The sequence below is a fragment of the Eretmochelys imbricata genome, chromosome 7, assembly GCF_965152235.1.
Source record: "Eretmochelys imbricata isolate rEreImb1 chromosome 7, rEreImb1.hap1, whole genome shotgun sequence".
In the NCBI taxonomy this organism is placed as follows: domain Eukaryota; kingdom Metazoa; phylum Chordata; order Testudines; family Cheloniidae; genus Eretmochelys; species Eretmochelys imbricata.
Genome location: NC_135578.1, coordinates 68,807,462 through 68,833,035, shown reverse-complemented (window position 1 = coordinate 68,833,035; position 25,574 = coordinate 68,807,462). Strand labels below are relative to the sequence as shown.

Sequence of the window (25,574 nt, the reverse complement as noted above, 5' to 3'; positions counted from 1 at the left end):
TCCCAGCAATTCACTTCCCTCTCCCTCAGCTCCTCCATTACCCCGACTCCCCCAAGCTTTTGCTTTTGAAGGGTGCAGGAAATATTGTTCTGCATTGTAGTTTAAATGAATTATTATTCAGAGATCTGTATTAATACACCTAGTAAGGAATCTATTTGTCAAAAAACATTTCCTGAATCTTTTTTCATGTCTGTATTGTTACAGACATACCTGCTGACAGATATTTTGAAATAAATGACCTAAAATAATTGAAACTGGTGTGATTATATGGTGTTATTTTGACAAATAAAATATGCAGAATTTTAAAACACTGTGCACAGACTTTTTAATTTTTTGTTGTAGAATTCCACCAGGAGTAAGTCTTGTACACCGGAGTCTGCTTGAGTGAGAGCCCCTCCTGTCCAGGTTACTGGGGTTATTCTGTCCTCTCCAGGAACAGACCAGGGGCTCTTTACCTTCCCGATGGGTAGCTACCGCAATGAGCAGCCAGGGAGGTGGCACGCTGCTGGTATTACACGAGTGAGAGTAGCAGAGGTTTCTCTTGTGTAAAGATCAGTCACTCACCCCCAGGTGTAGGGGACGGGACAGTCCTTTGACCGCAGGGTGACAGGCTCCCGAGCCGGGCTGCACGCTGGAGCCCCACTATCACTCCCGCCCCAGGCTGCGTGCCCCGGGCTGACCCCACCAGACGCCCGCTGCGATGCCGCCGCCGCCCAGGGGTGGGCGGAGCGCGGTCGCGTCCCGCAGAGCAGGGCACTACTCCCCGCATCCCTCTGCGCGCCGGGGCCGCAGCCTTCGCCGCCAGGGGCAGGACCCTGCGCCCCCGCTCCGGCCCACACGCCGGGATCCCACCGTGTCCGGCTCTCCAAGGCGAACTGGCCCCAGGCCAAGCCGATGTTCTGCCAACGCCCAGCCCCGGCGGGGTTAACCCCGCCACCGTACTCACGTGACAGCCCCCGGCACCAGCCCCACCACCAATCCTACCGCCTGGGTCACCGGGCGGCTGCCTAGCGACGGGACGCTCCCGAGCCCGCCCCTCCCACTCCGCGCGCGCTGGGGGGTGCTCTCTGCGGCTGCGCGCCTCTCGAAGCGTCGGAGCAACGGCCGGCGCCCCCTTCCCACGCTGGACGGTCGTTCGCCCGCCCAGACCCGTCTATTCATCACGCGCGCCGCGCTCGTGGAGGTTCGCTGGCGCGCGCTCTATTGCCAGCTGGCGAACGCACCCGGTAGGGCTCCCAGGCCGCAGCAGGGGGTCGTGCCCCCCCCCCCCCGGGAAAGCAGGGTGGGGACATGGGCTCGGGCCTTGTCTTCCCCGGCGGGGCTCCGCTCCAGTGAATCTGGTCTGTGCGCGGCGCCGCAACGTGGGACCCTTTCCAATCGGCTTCGCCCTCGTGAAGGGGGCCCGGAGGGTCGTGTGCGCGGGGGAGCGGCCAGGGGCCCTGGGCGGGTGGCTCTGCCCTGCCGATGCGCGTCTGCGGGGCCTTCTCAGCAAACTCCTGTTCCCCAAACCGCCTCCAGTCCGTTCATAGCAACAGTGCACCAGCCGCAGTCACTGGTCACCTGTCTCCCAGCAGCCTCCCCCCACCCTCCAGGGTCATCATGCTGGTTCATAACAAATCAGATCAACCAGCGGTTTCCAACCCTGTGTCCTTTGTAGACCCCTAAAACATTTCAAATAGAGGAGTGGACCCCTTTGGAAATGTTAGGCATAGTCTGTGGACACCTCTTTCCTTCCCTGCCGCCCCCCCCCCCCCCGCGGGGTCCACAGATTGAAAACCATTGATCTAAACCCAGGGTGCCCAAGCTGGATAGTGCTACATCTGTTGAAAATCAAAACACAAATACCCACAACCATAGTTTTGCTTGCATTTGCATTTTCCTGGAAAGAGTTGTTTTTTGTCTCCATTCACAAGTATTAAAAACTGACAGATGATCATTTTTACCTTCATTCTTTATTTATAGAAAGAGAACAATCCTAAATTACCTTTTAACACACCACAGATTGCACTGTGAACACTCTTGGCCTGAATAAAACGTTCACAAGGTCTTTTACATTGTTATGATGCTTAAGTATTTGTAAGGCAGCTATTATCCTTGTATCTACGTAACAAATATTCTTTACACTTGATATTTTTTTGCTTTCCAATTTGACCCTCAATTTCAACTGGATCTAAAGGGCCAGGGCTTACTTAAAAGACTTAGAAAAACCTGATATTTTGCAGATGGTAGCAAAAAGCTAAATGTATTTTGAGTTCTAAAATGAAAGTGTGTTCAAACTATTATTTTTTTCTGCGACCTTTTATTCCTTCCAAAGCATTGGGAATCATATACTAAACAGACGGTGATTTCAGAACCGTACCTACAATAAGCAATATTTGGTCAATGTTCACACACAAATTCCAGAACAAGGATTATGATAGTTATAGTCATATCATTATTATATCGTATAACAGTATTGTAATAGAAGTAATATATCTTATCCTGATCATACAAAACTTAACTTAGCTTAGTTAGTTCAAACTAGAATATTTAAATATATAAAAAAAAGAAAGCTGACATGAGGCTGTAGGAAAACAAAAACTGTGCATTCTGAGTCAATATATTTTTAATCTCATGAGTGGCATAGATGAGACATATGGCCATAAATGAAGCCCTTTATGCTGTACTTGTCTCATACCTAACTGTTCTTTTGTTGAAGAAATGGTTTAAACAAGAAAATCAAGCATCCCAAAACCAAAGTGTACAAACCATGCCAAGAATTTAAATATATTTGAAGAATGGGTTGCAGAATCCTTTGAGGTGAGAGGAAAGTATAGAATTTTCAGGAAGTAAGTGTGTTCAGATGTGCATTCTGTGGAGGTACATTGTGACAAAACACTGATATATGCCAGTGTGTCAGAAAGTAAGATCTGAACTTAACAGGGAGCATACCTAAGGGGCGTCTGTGCAAGAGACCAGAAGGAAGGAATAGTCTGTCATGTTTCTCATCTCCCTTGTGTCAAGAAACAAGTTCTCCTTCCTGCATTTGTGTGACTTGCCTTTAGATAAGGTCTGTTTTCTTCTTCTTAAATGGATCATGCACAGAAATTATTTAAATTCTAAGTCGCTTCTAGAATCCACATTGAATTCAGTGAAGTGTGTATTTAGGGACAGAAAATAGCTAATTGGGACTATTTGAGAAGAACTAATAGAATTTAGCACTATAAGGAAAACTGTAGTGATCATGTACTATTGTAACTGGAGATTAGTGAATATTTCCTACAGCTAAACCATGTTAAGCAACTGCTGCTTCATGGAAATTACATTTTGAAACAAATGGAGCAGAATTATACTCTGTGTTTTGGATACATACAGGCAGGTGTAAGAGAGGTATTTACCTAATAGGAGTGGTCCCTTGTACAGCTTCCCTGTATATATTTTACTAAATTCTCTCTGAACTGGTGAGTTATGTATATCTAATTGTGCATCACCATCTGAAGTTCTATAAAACTAATCGACAATGAGCCATGTTTAAGAGAGTTTGTTGTTTCCTTAAATGTAATTTAGTTAGAAAGATTGTTAAAAATGTTCAAAAGAACTGAAATGATAATAAAAACATAAGAATGGCCATACTGAGTCAGACCAAAGGTCCATCCAGTCCAGTATCCTGTCTGCCGACAGTGGCCAATGTCAGGTGCCCCAGAGGGAGTGAACCTAACAGGTAATGATCAAGTGATCTCTCTCCTGCCATCCATCTCCACCCTCTGACAAACAGAGGCTAGGGACACCATTCCTTACTCATTCTGGCTAATAGCCATTAATGGATTTAACCTCCATGAATTCATCTAGTTCTCTTTTAAACCCTGCTATAGTCCTAGCCTTCACAACTTCCTCAGGCAAGGAGTTCCACAGGTTGACTGTGCGCTGTGTGAAGAAGAATTTCCTTTTATTTGTTTTAAACCTGCTGCCCATTAATTTCATTTGGTGGCCCCTAGTTCTTATATTATGGGAACAAGAAAATAACTTTTCCTTATTCACTTTCTCCACACCACTCACGATTTTATATACCTCTACCATATCCTCCCTTAGTCTCCTCTTTTCCAAGCTGAAAAGTCCTAGCCACTTTAATCTCTCCTCATATGGGACCTGTTCCAAACACCTAATCATCTTAGTTGCCCTTCTCTGAACCTTTTCTAATGCCAGTATATCGTTTTTGAGATTAAGAGACCACATCTGTACGCAGTATTCAAGATGTGGGCGTACCATAGATTTACATAAGGGCAATAAGATATTCTCCGTCTTATTCTCTATCCCATTTTTAATGATTCTGAACATCCCGTTTGCTTTTTTGATTGCTGCTGCACACTGCGTGGAGGTGTTCAGAGAACTATCCACAATGACTCCAAGATCTCTTTCCTGACTAGTTGTAGCTAAATTAGCCCCCATCATATTGTATGTATAGTTGGGTTTATTTTTCCCAATGTGCATTACTTTATATTTATCCACATTAAATTTCATTTGCCATTTTGTTGCCCAATCACTTAGTTTTGTGAGATCTTTTTGAAATACTTTACAGTCTGCTTTGGTCTTAGCTATCTTGAGCAGTTTAGTATCATCTACAAACTTTGCCACCTCACTGTTTTCCCCTTTCTGGAGATCATTTATGAATAAGTTGAATAGGATTGGTCCTAGGACTGACCCTTGGGGAACACCACTAGGTACCCCTCTCCATTCTGAAAATTTACCATTTATTCCTACCCTTTGTTCCGTGTCTTTTAACCAGTTCTCAGTCCATGAAAGGATCTTCCCTCTTATCCAATGACAACTTAATTTATATAAGAGCCTTTTGTGAGGGACCTTGTCAAAGGCTTTCTGGAAATCTAAGTACATTATGTCCACTGAATCCCCCTTGTCCACATGTTTGTTGACCCCTTCAAAGAACTCTAATAGATTAGTAAGACATGATTTCCCTTTACAGAAACCATGTTGACTTTTGCCCAACAATTTATGTTTTTCTATGTGTCTGACAATTTTATTCTTTACTATTGTTTCAACTTTAATTTGCCCGGTACTGACGTTAGACTTACTGGTCTGTAATTGACGGGATCACCTCTAGAGCCCTTTTTAAATATTGGCATTACATTAGCTATCTTCCAGTCATTGGGTACAGAAGCTGATTTAAAGGACAGGTTACAAATCATAGCTAATAGTTCTGCAATTTCATATTTGAGTTCTTTCAGAACTCTTGGGTGAATGCCATCTGGTCCCGGTGACTTGTTACTGTTAAGTTTATCAATTCATTCCAAAACCTCCTCTAATGACACTTCAATCTGTGACAATTCCTCCAATTTCTCTTGCTTTATTCAAATCATACTATACTGGCATATAATATTGATGATTTAGTGCATGAAAGTGCATGCCCACTTCATTTTCTGATTAAAATACATCAGACGTGTGCATGCTCTTTGTCAGTCACGCAGCATTAACGAAGATTTTTATGGATATAAGCTACCAATTTGCTTTGGTTGTGTTCATGACTTCTATTCACCTAGCCACAGAAGAACAAGCTTTTATTCACAAGAATTCTTGCTGGAAGCAAAATCTCTCAAATCCTAGTGTGAATAAAAATCTGTTTATGAGAACATTTCTAGGTCATTTTGCAAAGCTGTTTTAATTACTCCCACATTAGTCTGATACTTACAAATATTCACAGATAATTTGTGAACGGAAAAAGGAATTCCAGTTGATAAAGCTTAGGCCATCTGATCAAGGAGCGGACACAACAGCATGTGACTTACGTGACTAGCTCATAAAGTATGAATAGTAAATATTCATTGAAACCAGCTCAAAAACTCTATGATCAATGTTCATGCACAAAGTATTGAACACTTGTAAAAAATGAGCAAATTAGTATTTATTATTAGTAATACTGCAGTGCCTATAGGCCTCAACTCAGATTAGGACCCCTGGTTCTAGGCATTGTTTACACAGTGAGAGAAAGTTTGTGCCTTGAAGAGCTTGCAGTCTAAATAGGCAAGATGGACAAAGGGGTGGGAAGGGAATGGACACAAATGACCTTTTCCAAAGTTATCTAGCAGGTTGTGGCAGAACTGTGAATCCTGACTCCTAGCCTAGTGCCTTGTCAACTAGATAACACTGTCTTTAATACAATGCACAACCTCTTCACAGAGCAGTCACAAAAAAAAAAAAAAAGGCTGAATTTCTTGGCTAAACTATTTGCAACAAACTATTTGATATGGTCTAGTTAGTAATTCTTAAAATATTTTTTAGTTTAAATCGGGAATCACTGTTTAGTGTCTGTTTTCCTTTAAATTTTTCAGGAGGTGTGAATGGACTCTGAATATCTCAAGAGATGCCTAGGAATATGCTTGGCAAAGGGACTTGCAGAAGTGGTAGAGCATCGGCCCATAGACCCAATAGAGTACCTGGCATACTGGATTTACAAATACAGGAGAAATTTAGATGAAGAACAAGAGGTGGATCTCTCTGCATTTAAAATTATTACTGTTACTCTTTCACAAACTTTAATGACAATATAGCCAATATTAGTTAATCTTTTTTCTGATTTGTCAATATCATGCAATGATAGAGGAAGCAGGAGAGGGCTGAACTGGAGCAAGAGCGTGAGGAGGCCCTGAAAGAACTGGAAATGTTAGAAAAAATGAAGGAGGAAGAACTCACGATCCAGCAGAAACTTGCAGAGGAGCAGCAGGTATGGCATAATATAGTCAATAATAAAAGTAATTAAAATTTCTAGCAGATAATACTGTGGCATTGACACCTCATAACTAAGGCTAAGTTTTAATCACTGGTATTTTTAGTAAAAGTCATGGACAGTAAACAAAAATTCATGTCCCGTGACCTGACCATGACTTGTACTATATACCCCTGACTAAATCTTGGGTGCTCGGTGGGTGGGGAGGGCGGGGGGGAAGAGGGTAGCCCAGCAGTGCCATGGGGCTCTGGGGTGGGGGGTGGCCCAAGGGGCAGCACAGGTGCTCTGGGGTGGGGTGCAGTCCGGGACCCTCGCTAGTGCTGGATGGGGGAGGAGGTTTGGTGGGGCTGGTAGGCTCCCTACCTGGTTCCGCGTGGCTCCCTGAAAGCGGCGACATGTCCCTTGGCTCCTAGGCAGAAGCGTGGCTAGGGGGCTCTGCACACTGTCTGCATCCTGAGTGCTGGCTCTGCAGCGCCCATTGGCTGTGAACTGCAGCCTGTGGGAGCTGCGGGGGTGGTGTCTGCAGGCAGAGGCAGTGCGTAGACCTGCCTGGCCGCGCCTCCGCCAAGGAGCCAAGGGAGGGACATGTTGCTGCTTCCAGGGAGTCCCCCGAGGTAAGAGCTGCCCAGAGCCCTCACCCCTTCCTGCACGCCAGCCCTGGAGCCCCGCCCACACCCAAACTCCTGCTGTTTCGGGGTTGGGGGAGTGTAGTGACCTGAGACTGCTCCAGCAGCAGCCGGTGTGGCTGACCCCCAGGCCAGTCGCTCCAGCCTCTGCAGAATTCACAGAGGTCTCTGAAAGTCACACAGTCCGTGACTTCCGTGACCTCCACGACAGACTCGCAGCCTTATTCATAACACTGGAACCAACCTAGGTATGTATTTTATGGTGACGTACTGCATATGTCCATATAATGGTGTTACAATAATGCAGTATAAAAGCACTATAATGTGATTTGCATAGTGTCTATGTGTCAAATAATAAGTGACATGACCATCCAGAACATGGAAGTGGTTAAGTAGGGAAACTGGCTTTGCAGTATGATATCCTTAAATAATGCAGAACCCTGAGGCAAAGAATACCCAATTTAAGGCTTCTCTGAGCATCAGTAACTTACAAGTAGTCTGTCGGGTGCTGGAGTTCATTATGTATAGTTGCCTGTCAGTTAAGGCTGTCAATCGCAGTTAACTCACACAACTAACTAAAAAATATTAATTGTGATTAAAAAAATTAAACATGATTAATCGCAATTTTAATTGCACTGTTAATAATAGAATACCAATTGAAATTTATTAAATATTTTGGGTGTTTTTCTACATTTTCAAATATATTGATTTCAATTACAACAAAGAATACAAAGTGTACAGTGCTCATTTTATATTATTTTTTATTACAAATATTTGCACTGTAAAAATGATAAAATAAATAGTATTTTTCAGTTCACCTCATACAAGTAAAAAGAAAAGGAGTACTTGTGGCACCTTAGAGACTAACCAATTTATTTGAGCATGAGCTTTCGTGAGCTACAGCTCACTTCATCACTTCTCTAAGGTGCCACAAGTACTCCTTTTCTTTTTGCGAATACAGACTAACACGGCTGTTACTCTGAAACCTCTCATACAAGTAGTGTAGTGCAATCTCTTTATCATGAACGTGCAACTTACAAATGTAGATTTTTTTCTTACATAACTGCACTCAAAAACAAAGCTATGTGAAACTTTAGAGCCTACAAGTCCTCTCAGTCCTACTTCTTCTTCAGCCAACCACTAGGACAAACAAGTTTGTTTACATTTACAGGAGATGCTGCTGCCTGCTTCTTATTTACAGTGTCACCTGAAAGTGAGAACTAGCGTTTGCCTGGCACTTTTGTAGCCAGATTTGCAAGGTATTTACGTGCCAGATATGCTAAACATTCGTATGCCCCTTCTTGCTTTGGCCACCGTTCTAGAGGACATACTTCCATGCTGATGATTCTTGTTAAAAAAAATAGTGAGTTAATTAAATTTGTGACTGAATTCTTTGGGGGAGAATTGTATGTCTCCTGCTCTGTGTTTTACCCACAATCTGCCATATATTTCATGTTATAGCAGTCTCAGATGATGACTCAGCACATGTTCGTTTTAGGAGCACTTACACTGTAGATCTGACAAAGTGCAAAGAAGGTACCAATGTGAGATATCTAAAGATAGCTACAGCACTTGACCCAAGGTTTAAGAATCTGAAGTGCCTTCCCAGATCTGACAGGGACCAGGTGTGGAAGACGCTTGTTAGCCGACGGCCAAGGATGTTTGGTGAGGTGCCAGCTATGCCCGTTTATACCATCCGTGACTTTAACCGCTAGGACGCACTGTTCCTTCTCGGCGGGGAGCCCGGGCTAGGCTGACGGATGCCCCAAGGTCCTAACCACCCGTGACTTTAACTGCTAGAGCTCAGAGCTCCTTTGCAGCAGGCAGTCAATACTGACTGACAGGTGCCCCAATGGCAGCACTAAGAGCCTCTCCACACCCGTGACTTTAACTGCTAGAGCTCAGAGCTCCTTCGCAGCGGGCAGCCAGGATTGACTGACAGGTGCCCCAAGAGTTTGCCCCGTGGAGGCGGCACAACTCAACGCTAGGCTCTTAGTACTCTCACCTAATGGCCAGGCTTTAGAGCCAAAACGGCTGAGGTTCTTTAATTGTGTTGGCTGCTTTACAGTAAACCAGAGAAAACAAGTCAGGCTTATGCATAAATGGTTACCAAAATTTATTAAGCTAGATTCTAATCATATGGTTACAAAATTGCTAGTGCCTACTTATTTAAATATAGAGATGTTACACACACAAACAAGTTACAAAACTGAAGCCACAATCCCAAAGAAAGAAAACAAAGTATAGAGCTCTATTTCAAAATATGTGTACACTAAAGATAGGAGATCAGGTGTGGGTGCTTCTTACCCTCCTTGCATCTCTCGATTCCAGCGGTGCCAAGCCAGGATCGGTCACTCAATTCCGCGGAAAGACGAATTAGGGACCCTCTTAGCTGCAGAAGCCTTGGGAGGCTGTCACTTATCTGACCAGCAGATAGATAGTGAAAAGCACTCAAAAATCATGGTGCTGTAGGTCCCCTACTTATACCTCTGTACTCCTTTATTCTCTTTCTCCTTTCTTATGCCAAATTGAGGCTGGTCTGTCTGGGTGACGCCAGCTTTCGCAAGAGTAGTTTACACTTGCAAGGGAGAGAAACAATAAGTGTCGACTACTGGACATTTCTTTTATCAGGGTAAATATTTTCCCACCTAGGATGTTGGTGTGTGTGCATCACGCTATTTAGTAGGGGCTAAGAGCCATGTCTGTCACAGGGCCTCTGCCTGCTGTGAGCTTAATCGTTGTATCTGTTCCCAGAGGCACATTGTAGCAGCACACCTGTGCTTTCACAGCTTCAAAGGCTGTGCTGGAATATATGTTAAGTGCCCTGTTCCGGCTTCCTCCTGTGTTTCCAGCAATGCTGGTCGGGGCGGGGGGGGTGGCGCTGGCTGTCTGGCTACAACGCTTTCAGAAGTCTTAAAAGAGCAGCACTCCGATGCGGAAACTACAGAACCCAAACCACCAAAAAAGAAAATTAACCTTCTGCTGGTGGCATCTGACTCAGACAATGAAAATGAACATGCGTCAGTCCGCATTGCTGTGGATCATTAGTAAGCAGAAGCCGACATCAACATGGATGCATGTCCTTTGGAATGGTGGTCGAAGCATGAAGAGACATATGAATCTTTCCCACATCTGGAACGTAAATATCTTGCGATGCTGGCTACAACAGTGCCATGTGAACGCCTGTTCTCACTTACAGGTGACAGTGTAAATAAGAAGCGGGTGGAATTATCTCCTGCAAATGTAATCAAACTTGTTTGTCTGAGCGATTGGCAGAACAAGAAGTAGGACTGAGTGGACTTTCTAGGCTCTGAAGTTTTACATTGTCTTATTTTTGAGTGCAGTTATTTTTTGTATGTAATTCTACATTGGTAAGTTCAACTTTCGTGATAAAGAGATTGCAGTACAGTACTTGTATGAGGTGAATTGAAAAATAAAATGTTTTTGTTCTTTACAGAGCAAATATTTATAATAAAAAATAAATATAAAATGAGCACTGTACACATTGTATTCTGTGTTGTAATTAAAATCAATATATTTGAAAATGTGGGAAACATCCAAAATATTTAAATAAATGGTATTTTATTATTAACACTGCGATTAATCACAATTAATTGTTTTAATCACTTGACAGCCCTACTGTCCATGCACATGCTAGGTGTACTCAGTAGATCTGGACTACTCCCTGTGTAGTGGCAGACAATCAACAGATCTGTAATTTATACACACATACAACTTTATAAGTGGTTGCCATTATATGGTTATGGAGCACATCCACTGTGGTTCCCTGATCCGTGACTAAGCCTCATATCCTATGTGGAGTTTAGAGCTGAGAAATTTTTTTTTTTTTTTTGCAAATATTTGTTTGAATTGGACGTTGAATTTTGATTTGATCATGTATGCATTTTTGTCATGTTTGCTTTCAACAAAAATTATGTGAGCATTTGAGCCTTACTGTTACGAGTGTTCATCATGCAAAGTAAATGTTTCAATATTTGTAAAATGCATGTTTCGGATGTATATTTGAATATAAATTTCATAATTTGTACTGTGTTGGTTAGTTACATATAAAGGCAGCTTCAAGCAAATCTAGGGAACCACTGCACAATTATTTGACTGGGCTCCACTTGCATGTCTGCAATTTAATGTGTAACCTTCTCCATGTTATTTGGCCCAACTGCTCTGCTCTAACACTGCATATGGGAAGGGGAGATAATAGGGAATGTATCCAGAAATTGTGTGTTTGTGGAAAAAGTCGGGATTAGCGGATGGAGGTTTCCTGTTAAATAAAAGGAGGGAAAATCTGTGGTCTGGGATAGCATGGGCTAAGGATATGTCCTGATTCTTCAAGAGGCTCAATTTATCATCACAGTAGAGTTATTTCAGCATAAAACCATTTGTATGTGACATTATATAGAACTGAAACATGAGAAGTAAAGACTACACCCACATTGCTAGCTGGCCTTGGTAGAGCAGACCCCTGCCCCCTATGACCCAAAGCCACCTGTGTGAACAAGCAGTGTCTGAAATGGCCCTGTTTGTATATCACATGGTACTGTTGCCATTCCCAGATTGGGATTTCTTACATAATTAACCATAAAAGTGTAATCTAAGCATATGACAATCAAATACACAATTTTAAACTCATGCTGCTCTCATTAGTTTAGCTGTATAAGTTATAGCATGAGTTGCATATTGTATATTCTTTTATACTTTTAAATTCTCAGTTTAACAGTTTGAAAACCGAATTATTTGCTGAAGAATTTCATGAAGCATTTCAAATAATTAATACATATGAGAATATGATGTTATACCTGCAGGTGGCTCACAAAGAAAGAAAAGGCTAAATTAATTAAATAAGTTATTTGTTAAGAATTTTCCCCTCAGCTCTGCCACAGTAAATTCACATTTTTCAAGGGACTGGTTGTGAGTGAGTCACTATTTTGAACGACTAGCTCTGGGCACATACATGTGCTCTGTATGAATGCATATGGCCAAAGGGCATTTGAATGCTACTTTTGGACTTAGTGGTCATGTTTGTTAATATATTTTCACAAAATATTACAGCAAATAAAACAAGGTTTTTGCTGTACTATTTGATTCTCCATAAGTGTTAATGAATAAAACATTACATATACTTAAATTATGCAATTTCTGATATATGATGGCAGCAAAGACCTTAGGCCCAGGTTTTTAAAGGTATGTAGACGTTCATGTGTTCAGCATTGCAACAGCTAACTGATTTAGGAGCCTAAATCTCATTTTCAAAACAGATTAGGCATTTAGGAACCTAAACCCCACAGACTGTCCATGAGATTTTGGCTCCTATGTGCTTAAATCCCTTTTGAAATGAGATTTAGCCACCTAAATCAGTTAGACATTGCAACGCTGAATGCAGTAGCACCTAAAACACCTTTAAAATCTGGGTCTTAAATTCTTATGAGTTCTAGTTGTCTTCAAATGAACATTAGATTTGACCTTTAATGAGCGTGTGTGAGGGATGTATGGAAGGTTAAGGTCTTCAATTGTCTATTCCGTTTTCCCTTTGACAATCAAAAGACCTTGCTCTCCATTCTGGTCCACAACTGATAAGATTGTTGAGTCACCTGATATTTCAGCAAATCTAAACTTCTTATTATTTCAGTTATTGTAGGTTTATGTTTTCAAGCATAAAATACATTGTAAATGATGAAGAAAAAGTATGCAGTGTTGTTGTAGCCGTGTCAGTTGCACACGAGGGTGGGTGAGGTAATATGTTTCACTGAACTGACTTATGGTGGTGAGAAAGACATGGTTTTGGCTTACATAGAGCTCTTCTTCAGGTCTGGGAAACTTACCCAGAATGTCACAGCTAAATGCAAGATGGATAAGTCCCTTCATTTTCAATTTAAACCGATTTTTACTTAAAAAATCTCGGGTTTTACAAAAAGTAGTATTCTTTTTTTCTGTATCATTCAAACATACAAAAAAAGAACATGTTTTATTAGGAAAATACAGTCCATTGCATGAGATATATGTATTATGATAATACATTAGTTTGTGTGTATACGGAAAGCTGCCTGTTGAACTAAGGCTATATATTAGTCTAGAAAATACACACAATAAACAAACAGGCACGCACGCAAGCTCTGAAGTGCATTCACATCTAAATGTCCTGATGAATCTCACATCCACCGTGTACACATTTCAAGCTGTTAGCAGATAACGGTTTAAAGATTTGACACACTAAAATGGGAAAAAAATGAAAATGAGAATATGTTTCATAATGCAAGGAAGTATTCAAAAGTTTAAAAAAAAACAAAAACGTGAAAAAAGGATGAAGTTGAGTGTATGTGCTGCAAATGGTGTGGCATCATAGCTGACACTCAGGCCAACCGGACTAAAGAACATTTGGAGAGCAAATGACACTTAAGACTAAAACAAGAAGGTGAAAACAGAAACAAGCAAACATTGGAATCAGCATTCATCTGGGCACGGCAAGAGTGAGATCAAAATGATCTAATAAGTAATTTATACATGCCCTCTGCTTTACAGTGCAGCCGCTAAGCCTTGCTGATGGTCCTTTGGAGGATTTTATATGAAATTTCTGTCCAACAGCAAAATCTTCGCCAAATTCAATCAATATGACCAAGAAATATTTGGAGGAGAATGATGTTGCTCTGACCAACAAAATTAAAGAGAGGTTGATTGGAAATACAGTTAGTTCTTTGATTTTTGATGACTCGTCAGATGTTCTCGACCGCCCAATCCTGGTGATTTTGTTTTCATTTTTCATTTTGTTTTGGAGAAGCCTACGCTCATTTGGCAGATATGGAGTTTGTAAAGTCAGCAGTCAAACAGTCGCAGCTTGTGTCAGTAAAACTTTAAATGAATATGCACTTTTATGGAAGGATTTGAGCTACAGTGAATTCTGACTCGGCTTCTTACTGTGCGAAGTTCACATAAGATGTAAAGCTGAATGAAAAACCTAAATTGCTTTGTCTTACCCAGCTCACCTGCTGCATGTTACTATCTCTCTTGCAACAGAGGTTCCCAGAATGGCCGATTTAAAAAATTTCATAATAGATGCTGGTGCAGTTTTCAAGCATTCAAATAAAAATCTTCTATGATGTTTGCAAAGAGATCGCACTTGAATGCAGCATTTCAGTTCAAGTTGTACCAACAAGATGGTTTAGTCTGTATTTGGCTGCACTGAGTGTTCAGAATGCAATAGGTGTATTAATGCAACTTTTACATCACAAAGAGTTCAACAGTGGAAAAGCCATAAAGCTGAAATCTCAAGCAACTATGTAAGAAATTAGGCAAAGCCTTTGTACAAAACTCAAATTCCTGATTGAAACACTTCAGCCACTACATGAAGCACAGAAGAAATTGGAATCGAGTTCTTTAACAGATGTTGCATTTTCTAATACAGAGGTGTCTGGCATTCTGGTTAACAATCTCTCAGCAGAACTTTCTCACAAAAGCACATCTGGGGAGATTCCAGAAATTTTTTTTTTCATATCTGTGTTGCCAGTCACTGAGAAGGACCACCTTGCAAAAGCCTTCAAAAGTTTTTATGAAGAGCTGTCAAAGAAGTGGGAAGCTACTGATGCTCGCAATATGTCCCCTACAGCTTTTCAGAGAGACTCATCATTCTGGAAAGTCATTGCGCTGTTTGACCCTCATCGTAAAGGGTGGCCTCAGCTGATAAATTTAAAGAGTATGCTTGTATAATCTCCCCTTTTGTGGCTTCTAAAGAAGAAAATACAAAACTGGAAAGTGAATTCTGTGCCTATATGGCAATGCCTTCCCCAGACAACCATGCCATCATGGTTGAATTCCTCTTGAATACTGGGAAATCCACCACACTGACTGTCCAACTTTGAGCCGTGCTCTCTCTCGCATCCTCAGTGTCCCACCTGTCTCGGTTGATATAGAGAGAGTATTTTTGAAATTCAGCTACATCCAAGACTAGGAAAATGGGCCTGGGAAAAGACTGCTTAAAAATATTGCTGTAAGCCTACGCTACACAGGACTTTTGGAAATTACACTGGAGGACCTCACAATGAGTGTTTATAAATATTTTAAAATTTTGGGCCCAATTACTAAATGTAAATATTTATAGACTAATTGTTCTAAGTCTACAACAGTAAGCTGCTTATTCCTATGAAAAGCTTTATTTGGGGATTAGCGATATATTGTTTTCTTGAACTCAGAGGTGGCATTGTGTTTTGAGTTCTGTTTTAGTTCTGCAGTAAACCACATTGAATTCCATTCATGAACGCATTAATCTATTGAATGCTTTTCCTCCCTATCCTTCCGTCCACTAAAATAAATCCCACTATTTACCCAGAAAAATTAGTAAAAGTTTTTGCACTGATTTTCAGCTGTTTTTGTTGTTACAGTAATAAACACCGATAAATTCCCGGGAAAAAATAAATAAAATAAAAACTGAAAATGAAGGACTGTAAGGATGGGACAGATTGTTTAGCATAAGTAGTTAACACATACTTCAAGGGACCATTCAAGGTAAAGTGGTCCGTTAACATCGCTCCAACCATGGGGAGAAAATGAACGTGGGGGGTTGCTAGTGGGTGATTGTTGCAATAAGCCATAAATCTAGTGTCTCTATTCAGTCCATGATTTTTAGTGTCTAGTAAAGTTATGAATTTAAGCTTCCTTGAAATATGTTAACTACTTATGCTAAACAATCTGTTCCATCTTGTATTTTGTTGTAACACTATGAGTAATTCCCAGACCTGAAGAAGAGCTGTGTAAGCTCGAAAGCTTGTCTCTTTCACCAACAGAAGTTGGTCCAATAAAATATATTACCTCATCCATCTTGTCCCTCGGAAAAAAAGTACATACAAACTCCTCACTTAAAGTCGTCCTGGTTAAAGTTGTTTCATTGTGTTGCTGATCAATTACGCAATGCTCCCTTATAGAGTTGTTTCGCAGCCGCCTGCTTTGTCCGCTGCTTGCAGGAAGAGCAGCTCGTTGCAGCTAGCTGGTGGGGGCTTGGAACTAGGGTTGACCAGCAACCCCCCATCAGCTCCCCGCTCCCCTAAGTTCCCTGTGCCGCAGCCACCCAGCAGGCTATCAATTGCCAGCAGTTCAGCTGTCCCTTCCCCCACTGCCACATGCTGCTCCTGCCCTCTGCCTTGGAGCTGCTCCCGGGAGCCTCCTGCTTGCTGTGCAGGGAGGGAGGAAGAGGGGGGCTAATGTCAGGGTGTCCTCCTGCTCCTGCCCCTCCTGGTTACCCCTTCTCCATATAGAGCAGGGTGGGGACAGGACAGGGCTCAGGAGGGAGAGAGCTTGAGGCCGCAGCTGCTGTCTCAACTTCCTGATATACTTAAATAGGCAGTGTACTTAGAGTGGCATCAGCATACTTAAAGGGGCAATGTGCATCTCTCTCTCTCTCCCACACACAGGGTGTGTGTCTCTATCTGCCATGCTGTCTTCCCTCCCTCCATTCGTGCTGCCTTGTTGAGTGTGAGGCTACATTAACAACAATGTGTTAACCTTTGAGGGCTCAGCCAAGTGCTAGTTCATCATTTAGCAGTAAGGGATTCCCTGGGAAATATCACACCCTCTTCCACCTTCTGACTCCACCACCTCAATCAAGCTTCACAATCATCATTGCTGTGTACAGTATTAAATTGTTTGTTTAAAACTGATACTCTCTGTGCGTGTGTGTGTGTGTGTGTATATATATATATACACACACATAATATAGTTTTTTGTCTGGTGAAAAAAATTTCCCTGGAACCTAACCCCCCCATTTACATTTATTCGTATGGAGAAATTGGATTCATTTAACATCGTTTTGCTTAAAGTCTCATTTTTCAGGAACATAACTACAACGTTAAGCGAGGAGTTACTGTATATAAAACCTCTGCTTTGTAAACTTTAACACCAACATAGGTCATCCTACTGTAATTTGACTTTTTTTCTCAATTTGTCCATGTTATATTGCTTCCATAAAATGACTGCAGGCTCAGCTGGAACAAGAACGTGAGGAGGCTCAGCTGGAAGTAGAAAGGGTAGAGAAAAAGAAAGCAGAAGAGCTGTCCTTGCAGCAAAAAGCTGAAGAGGTCTGACAAAGTTCCGTTAATAATAATAGTAATAATAATAATAATTAGATAATGTCACAGATCACCAACTAGCTTTTCCAAGATCTATGCTTAGATGTCAAACATCCTCCCTGATCAGTGCAGGACTTGTGTATGTTTACTTTTAGCCTATGGACATTTGACCAAACTGTCAAAGTCTGTGAAAGAACATTTCTGGGATGCATGTCTCGCCCTCCAGCTTCATTTCAAACTTCCCGAGTTAGACACTGGGCTGGACTATCAGTCTCTTCGGTATATTTTTCGTAACCAAGTATAAATGGTTTCAGAGTGCAGCTTAGTATACATTTGTTTGCTTAGTGGTGCTGCAGTCTTCCTTAGTTATGGTTATGAGAGTGTTTTTGTTTAAATGGGAACACAAGTGAATGTTATTTGTAAATGCAAACACACTTAAGATTTGTCTACACTAACAGTTTTGTTGCTTTAGCTTTGTGTACCTAACACAGTAAACCTTCCTACTCTGAATACACTTATGCTAGTATAAAAGTGTTTATACCAATATAGCTTATTCTGGTTTGTGAAGCAAAATAAGTTATACCGTCATAAGGGATCTTTCTGTTGGTATACCTTTGTCTACATACGACTTTTACAGGTATGTCATAAAAAAAAATCACACCCCAACTGGCATGACTAGACTGATAAAACTTTTAAGTATAGACCAGCCTCTAATATATGGGGTTCATCACAATCTAAAGGAGAACACTTTTTTCAGATCATTTTGTCAAAATATTGACAATGTATCACTATCTAAATATCAAACTTTATACTACATGAAAACCTAAAATTGTTTAAACTCCTCTAATAATAACTAATATTAGCCCTAACAGTAATACATAGACCTTTTTCACACTTAATTTATTTATGCCAGGGCTTTGTTTCCATAAATCTCTACTCTATGGCATCTGTTTATTTTCATTAGTTTAGTGCATACTAAGGTTCTTTGACATATATTCAGAGTTCTTAAATACATTTGTGACAAAATTAACAGAATTACTAATGACTCACAGGAAGCTTTGTAATTCAATTGTAGGAACTGGAGGATAAATCAAGGACATTAGCTGAGCTTACAGATAAATATGGAGCCCCTAATTTGACCCGAGTTGAGGAGATAGATGAGAGCGGGCAATCTGACGTAAGTACCAGGGGAAAAAAAAGTCTAAGTAATCCCTGCATAGAGATTTTTCTGTCCCCACTGATTCCTATACAGTTAAGGCTGTGTCAGCACTTCCATTATGGTCTAAAAGAGAGTATTTGGGCCGTATTTTCCGGACCTCCTGAAGAGAGCTTGAACCCCAGTGCATGTTAGAGCAGCCTTTGGAATGCGCTCTCTGGTTGTTGGCTGCCACTGGCCCCCACAGGCCATTCCCACAGCCAAGGATGAGTTGATTATAGGAACTCTCTGGCCCTGCTTCATTTTTCCCCAGCTGTGCCCCTGTTTCAGCAGTTGAGGAAACGGTGATGGAGCCAATGTGGTAAAGGAAATCCTTAAATTTCAAACTTTGTACATTCAACATTTTTTTCCAAATGAAAGTTTCAATATTCCCAGGGGAGCAGCTGCCTCCCCTTGCCTGTCTGATCATATGGCTATGATAAGTGCTAATTTAATCAGCTTGAGCGTAATTAGAGGCTCTTTCTTTTCCTGGTGTGCTAATGCACACGGTTCTCACAATACTCCTTGCATCTGTCACTACAGGGAAGTGAGAGAACATGAATCAAATTTTGACTTGTGTGAGTCATTGCAGCGTGTATAACCATATCTCTTGGGCCAGCCGCTAGTAGTCAAATGTATCCAGTTACATATGTCTTTTGATGGTCAAAAGAATGTGTTAGATCCCACTTTTCAATTCAACGTTTTTGAAATAAGAAGTCTTTAAGTAACCGAATATATTTTGTTTTAATTGATTGTTTAAGTCAAGATACTGGTAAAGACTGTTTGTAGTTCCAGTATGTTGTTGCCAGATTTTTTTTTCTTTGAATTACATTAAGTTGTCTTGCCCATCTTATTTTATTGTCAGTAATGTAATTTCAGCTTTGACTTTACATTGTATGAGGAATTTTTGTTAACATGTTTTTCATGTAATAACAGCCTGTTATTTTACAAATGTTTTACAGGTGGCTCTTATTTTTAATGTAGCTAAGAATACATTTGAAGTCAAGTTTTCACAGTTAAGCTCATGTAATCATATGCATGCAACTGCAGGCATATTTGGTGTGTAGTTATTACTGCATTTGCACATGCACACTGGGTAATCAGATATAAAATGAGTAATAATTATATGTGTAGCCATACACCTATGTCATTACCCAGTGTTAGGCATGTGCCTAAATTAGGTTCACAGTTGTGTAAGCATTAGTCTGGTTATGACACATTCTTTTTGCATTCTGGAAAGATATTGTCAGTGAGTTTACATAAAAATTGTGGGACCAGATCAATATTCTTACAGTATTGTACACACTTGCACCCTTCAGTGCCCTTTGTTAGCTTGGGATAATTGTCTCTATACAGTCTGTCTTGTTGATGGTAGAGGTGAATAAAAACTAAAGTGTTATTTCACTGAATAGGAGAATGCATAGTCTTGCTGAAGGTTATCTAAACACTGTTTCTGTTTGCTTTGGTTTTTAGCACTTTTTATCAATTTCTGTTAATATTGGTGAGTAATTCTTTTTTCTTTCTTTCTTTTTTTTTGCTATTAGGCTGCAATGAATATCACGGCTGAATCAGAGGAAGAAAACCCAACTGATACGAAAGTCGATTCCTGAAGTTTAGTGACTTACTGTAATTGTGTATTTAATATATGGAATGAATTTATCAATGATACCTGGGGGTTTGAGAGTTAGATAAAATGTTTTAAGGCAGCTAATTTAAGGCAAATATCATAAAAATAAAAATCATTCAAATTCTGGGAAAAACTGATTTGACTTGCTACTGATTACTAATTCATTAGTGTTCTATGCATCAGGTTGTAAATACTGTACCTGGATTCAGTGGAACCAGGAGAGACAATTAATCTCTTCTAAAGATGATACACTGAATTCCATGTAGTTCACTAAATAAGATACTTTCAGAGAAGTATCCCAAATCCTAATATCCTGACTGGCCTTCATGAATATTAAATATTAAAGCTCTAGAAGTAACCTTAGGGATTCATCCTGATGTCATTGTCCAAAAATTCTCCTCTTCTCATTTATTAGATCGGTTACCGCTTCCATCCAGAACTAGTTGCATTTCATTAGTGGAAGAAGTGATTCCTGTACGTACACAGTTTATAATAAAGGTCTTGATCTGAGTTCTCTAGGATCAATAGGATTACTCATGTATTGAAAATTTTACACATGCTTAAGTGCTTTGCTGTATGTGGGCTACAGTGCTCAGTACCTTGCAGGATAGAGTCCAAAATGCTTTCAAATGAAAGGTGTTATCTGATGAATTCTTGTTAGTAATGGGCAAACCTCAAAAGGTTTTTAAGTTCACTTCAAATAGGCATCAGATAATCATCATATCTGAATTTAGCCTGATTTCCTGACCAAAGAGATTTCCCTTTTTCTTGTGAGATTTCCAAAATTCTCTGGTTTTCTCCTGGGCAAAAATTCCACAATTACGGTATTTTTTTCTTTATTTCATTACGTATGTTCCCAGTTGAACCCAGGAAGAGCAGATATGTCCATTTATAAAAAACACAAACTATAAAACCTTTAAAAAATCCAAATTTGTTTTGAGTTTGAGCTGGTTTCAAGTTTTATTCAAATGGCTTCTTCTGTTCTTAATCAGATTACTTTTAACAAGGAAATGATGGTGCTTTGTTGCTGATTGTCAAGAGTGTTAACTTGCCTGCTCTAAATAGACACTTGTCTGGAAAAGACATCAGAATTCAGAAACTGGATGCCTCTTGGTTATAAAATAAAAAGGTTTCTTTCCACCTCAGTGTCTTGTAGAAGTACAGATTAGTTGGGCAGTCAACATTCAGTTAAGATCAATAATATATAATAAAATATTACTCCATTACAAATTCAGTATATTTTTTTTTAATTGATATTTTTGTGTTTTGGGATGAAAGAGAGATTTTGGGATATCTTAGCAGTTTGATAATTAATCTGTGCTAAAGCTAGTTCTAGGATTTCTTCTACCCTTTATAAGTTAGAAAATATGTAGACTCTACAGGCAAAGGTCAGTCATGCAATAAATACTTTCCTGTCCTAGTTTAACTTGCTCTGTTCATGTGGCAAAGCTGCCACTGAGCAGAAACGTGTCAAAATGTTGTACTTTTAACACCATCGATTCATAATGAAATTCTCCAAGAAAATCTTTGCTCTTTCTGCACTCTCTACTATTGATTCCTCACTTCAGTGCATTATGTCTTTGGGTCAATCCCTTAAAGTCAACAGAAAGATTCTCATGACTTTGAATCATGCTTTAATTTCATGCTGGAAAGTGGCATAGGGCTGATAGGTTAAATGCATCTTTGCAAAGTGCTAAAAATGCTGCATTGTAGCAACAAGTAAAAAATATGTAAAATAGCCTTGGATTTCTGTTGGCAAATAAATATTGAAAACCCCAAACTATACTATTGCCCATGCATGTTGATAGTTTTATGCTGTTTATTGGCATCTGCCTGTTTTAGAGAGAACTTTTCTATAAAAACACAACAGTAGAGCATCAATAGTCTGGGACGCATTCCTACAAACTTTGATTCATGCAGCTATCCTTAATTATGTAAATAGTCGCATAAAAGTAAATGGAACTATTTGTGTGAATAAGTATTTAGAGGTTTGGATTCCTGTGTTGCAGTGTATAAATTATTTCTGAATTGATGCATATTTGTGTAATTTTAATGGCAGCTGTGTCTCCATGTCCTATCCCTTATTCAGCTTTGAAAATCTCAGCCTTGATATGTAATTGGGAAATACAGCTAAAACACAAGACTGTGGCCCTTAACATGCTGGTTAATAATTTGAGCCATTAATTCCCTATCACACCAATAGAAACACAGTACCTACTTGCTATTTCATTCACTCCCATTCTGATCACTTGGTTTGAAATGAACTGTTGATCTTGTTATACATATGTCCACCAGGGTGCATATTATATCTTGGCATCACATGGCAGTATTTGTAATGTTCGTAACAATCCGTGAATACAACTTTTTTTCACAGTTTTTTTGTTTTGTTTAATAATTGTGGGTTTTCTTTGGATTCTTTCTGCTTAGACCAAATTCTGAATGAGCCCTCATATTAAGTAGCATCTTTCTATGGGCAGTGATTTATTTTCCAGCACTACCTGCTTAGAAGTAATTAAAGTGGATCAAATAGAGGGCCAGATTCTGACACCTTTACACCCTGCAGTTCCTGAATACTGCTGCAATAGCCTAGAGGGCTCATAAAGGGTCTCAAATGGCTCATGGGGGAATCTGCCCCTCCTTTCAGGACTAGACCAGAGCTGACGTTTGTGGCCCTTCACAGAGACATTCCTGCGTGAGGACAGGGGAGAGAGAGGGAGCGGCCATAGCTTAACACTACTCTGGGGTGCAGAGTAGTCCACAGGTGGTCTGGGCAGGGCTTTTGCAAATTACAGAAGGGACCACTCCTGTCCCCAGCAAGTCCTGGAATCCAGGGGTGCAAAGGTGGCTTAAAATCACCTTTGCCCTCCCCTCTTCCTGGCTGTGCGCCTTTGAAGCCCAAGGAGTAGCATTTGTGTTGTTCTTAATACACACTATTTGATTTGAGAAATTTTAATCCAATTAAATAGAGGATGAAATGTGATCATTGATTGAATAAAATGGAAGGCACTGTATTGAGAACTGCAATCAATAAGTGAAACTTAAGCTGCAGTATGATTTAGCATTAAAATATATTTGTGGGGAAAGGTAGAATTTGGGAGCGGGTGTTAGAAAATGTTGAAGAAAATATACTGCCAAAATATCAACAGAAGAATCATTAACGTGTTCTCTCTTCCTTTCCTCAGAGTGCCTGCAGGTTTATTTAGGTTAAAATGAAACCCCATATAGAGACCATCCAAAGAATGTGCTGATAGTAGTGTGCCCCTCACAGCTGTTGCCATTCCTCCAGAGCTGAAGCAAGTGTAAGGAGGAAACCAGATATGAAGACCAGAATAAGGTCTAAATGAATCAGTTTAACTACCCAGACCTCCAAAAAAAAGAGGGAAGCTCAGTCGCACACAGTGTGAAATGCTTACCTTTCAGGAGAAAAGGAATATACAGATAAATAAAGGGAGACGGCTCATTGTTACTTCTTGTTAAAGGGCGGGAATACAAAGCTCACCTCTCCTCTCTACACAGAGGATATATTAACTTCTGAGGAGCCTGACCTTGCTCACACTGATGTCAAAGACAAAACCCCCATAGTCAAAAAGGGGAGCACCACTGGGCTCTGCCCATATAGCAAGCAGGTCTTCTGTCCCTCAAGAATAGTCCCTGTGTGCCTTTATAAATGTAGGTGCCTTGATTGACTCAGGCTACATGTGGGAAGAAACTCTGCAAAAGAAAAATGAGATTAGTTGTTGCAAGGGGATGGGGAGAGAAAGAGAGTTCAGCTAATAAATTACACTTTTTTCAGCACCTAGCCTTTGAGTAGCATGCCAATCTCAAGTAGCATTTCTGGGAATGTACTGAGGGACTGTCCAATCATTCTCCTTCATTTCCACCCCACCTCCTGTGCAGACCTTCTTACACAAGCTACTGGCTGCATTCAAACACACCTATGTTTGATTCACTATTGCCTCAAACATTTTTGTTTTTGCTAGTGGTGTGTTTAGTAGATAATAAAAAAAAAAACCCAGTATTTATTTAGCTGATAATTGTAACCCTGGAAAAAATGGCCTTCAGTTGTTTGTTTCATTTTAACCCCTAACTGCACTGTAAAATTACTGTGGGCACTGAGAGACAGCTGAAAATTTCCATGGCTGAGGCTTTTTGCACTGAAGTTTTGTTGCAGCTGTTTTTTGGTGGGGGGAGAAGGGAAGGGAGTAGCTTATGGAAATAGGTACTATTCCTGCTCATTTTCTTTCCTGGTGTTGAGCAAGGCATCCATGCATTTTTGTTTTATTTTTTAAGACATTTAAAACAGGTTCCTTAATAAAAAGCATACTCAAATCAGACCTCACTGCTCTGTCCTCACCGTAGACACACACTCAGTGCTTTTATAGACATTGACCAGTCTACACAGGATTTTTGGCAAAAGTTTCCCACTGCTGCTAACACCAGGGCAGCTCCACAAGTGGTAGCAATCATGAGAACACTAGCATAATCAAGGTGCCTGTGTCTGCCAGCATTTTTACCATCATGTCACTTAGATCTGCTCTGAGCAGGGTTAGATGATGTGGGGCCTGATACTGCACCCCACCCAAGCTGTGCTTGGCACAGAAATAGAGTAGGGTCAAAGCTGGAATTAAGCCACCTTTACGTCTCCCTGTATTTTAGCCAGATTTTTGGCATAAATTAGAATGGCTCTATTTTACGTATAGTAATGACCTCAAATGGCGATTCCAACAGCTACAGCTGTTGCCTCAGTACATTCTGACCACACCTCCAAGGTGCTCCCTATGTCTGGAGAACCCCTTTATATTGGAGGTATTTCTTGGGAGCCATTTCCACTGACTTTACAGACCTTCTGTGCTATCAGAGTGCACAGAGGCATCAAATGTAATGGCTAATAGCTCATGCTGCTGAAAACCCTGGCAGCCATGTCACCATATTCAAATTTGTGTTCCCACCATCGCTAACAATTGTGTTGCTTCAGCAGTGGGATCAATGGTGGGAAATGTTTGCCAACAAATCCTGGTGTAGACACGGCCTTAGTTCTGATTCTACTTCAGGAATGCAAACGCACGGACAGCTAGGATGTGCCAGAGGGCTAGAGCTGCAGGCCTGCTGATTTTATGGCCCAGTGCTAATGTCAACATTCCTTTTTAGAAATAGTAAGTTTCAAGCCTTTTCCATTGCGGAGCTATACTTAGAAATGGAAACCTGCTGCTGGGGCTGAAAGTTTGTCATGGCTCATTTGTCCTGGGCCAGCCTTGGAGGCAGAGTCGTGGGCCCCATGTACTGCTTTTTGGGAGGTCCAAGGATCAATCTGCAGCTGTGGCAGTCCTCAAGCTGCTGAGTGCTC

General features: G+C 40.7%; 1 protein-coding gene across 1 annotated transcript; it reads left to right on the top strand.

The window, feature by feature from the left end:
* Positions 1–6,329: 6,329 nt before the first annotated feature.
* On the top strand, positions 6,330–20,365 carry LOC144268091 (DPY30 domain-containing protein 1-like). Its single transcript, XM_077822681.1, has 5 exons — positions 6,330–6,476; positions 6,590–6,712; positions 17,319–17,417; positions 18,484–18,585; positions 20,148–20,365. Exons 1-5 carry the CDS (start codon positions 6,330–6,332, stop codon positions 20,211–20,213), a joined length of 537 nt encoding a protein of 178 aa, XP_077678807.1. The 3' UTR covers positions 20,214–20,365.
* Positions 20,366–25,574: the final 5,209 nt, after the last annotated feature.

What these genes read in the sequence shown, in the direction of transcription:
- LOC144268091 (XM_077822681.1), top strand. Translation starts at nt 6,330, where the DNA reads ATGGACTCTGAATATCTCAAGAGATGCCTAGGAATATGCTTGGCAAAG. An exon ending in ATTTAGATGAAGAACAAGAG is followed by an intron (nt 6,477 to 6,589) that starts GTGGATCTCTCT and finishes ATGCAATGATAG; the next exon opens with AGGAAGCAGGAGAGGGCTGA. An exon ending in AACTTGCAGAGGAGCAGCAG is followed by an intron (nt 6,713 to 17,318) that starts GTATGGCATAAT and finishes AAATGACTGCAG; the next exon opens with GCTCAGCTGGAACAAGAACG.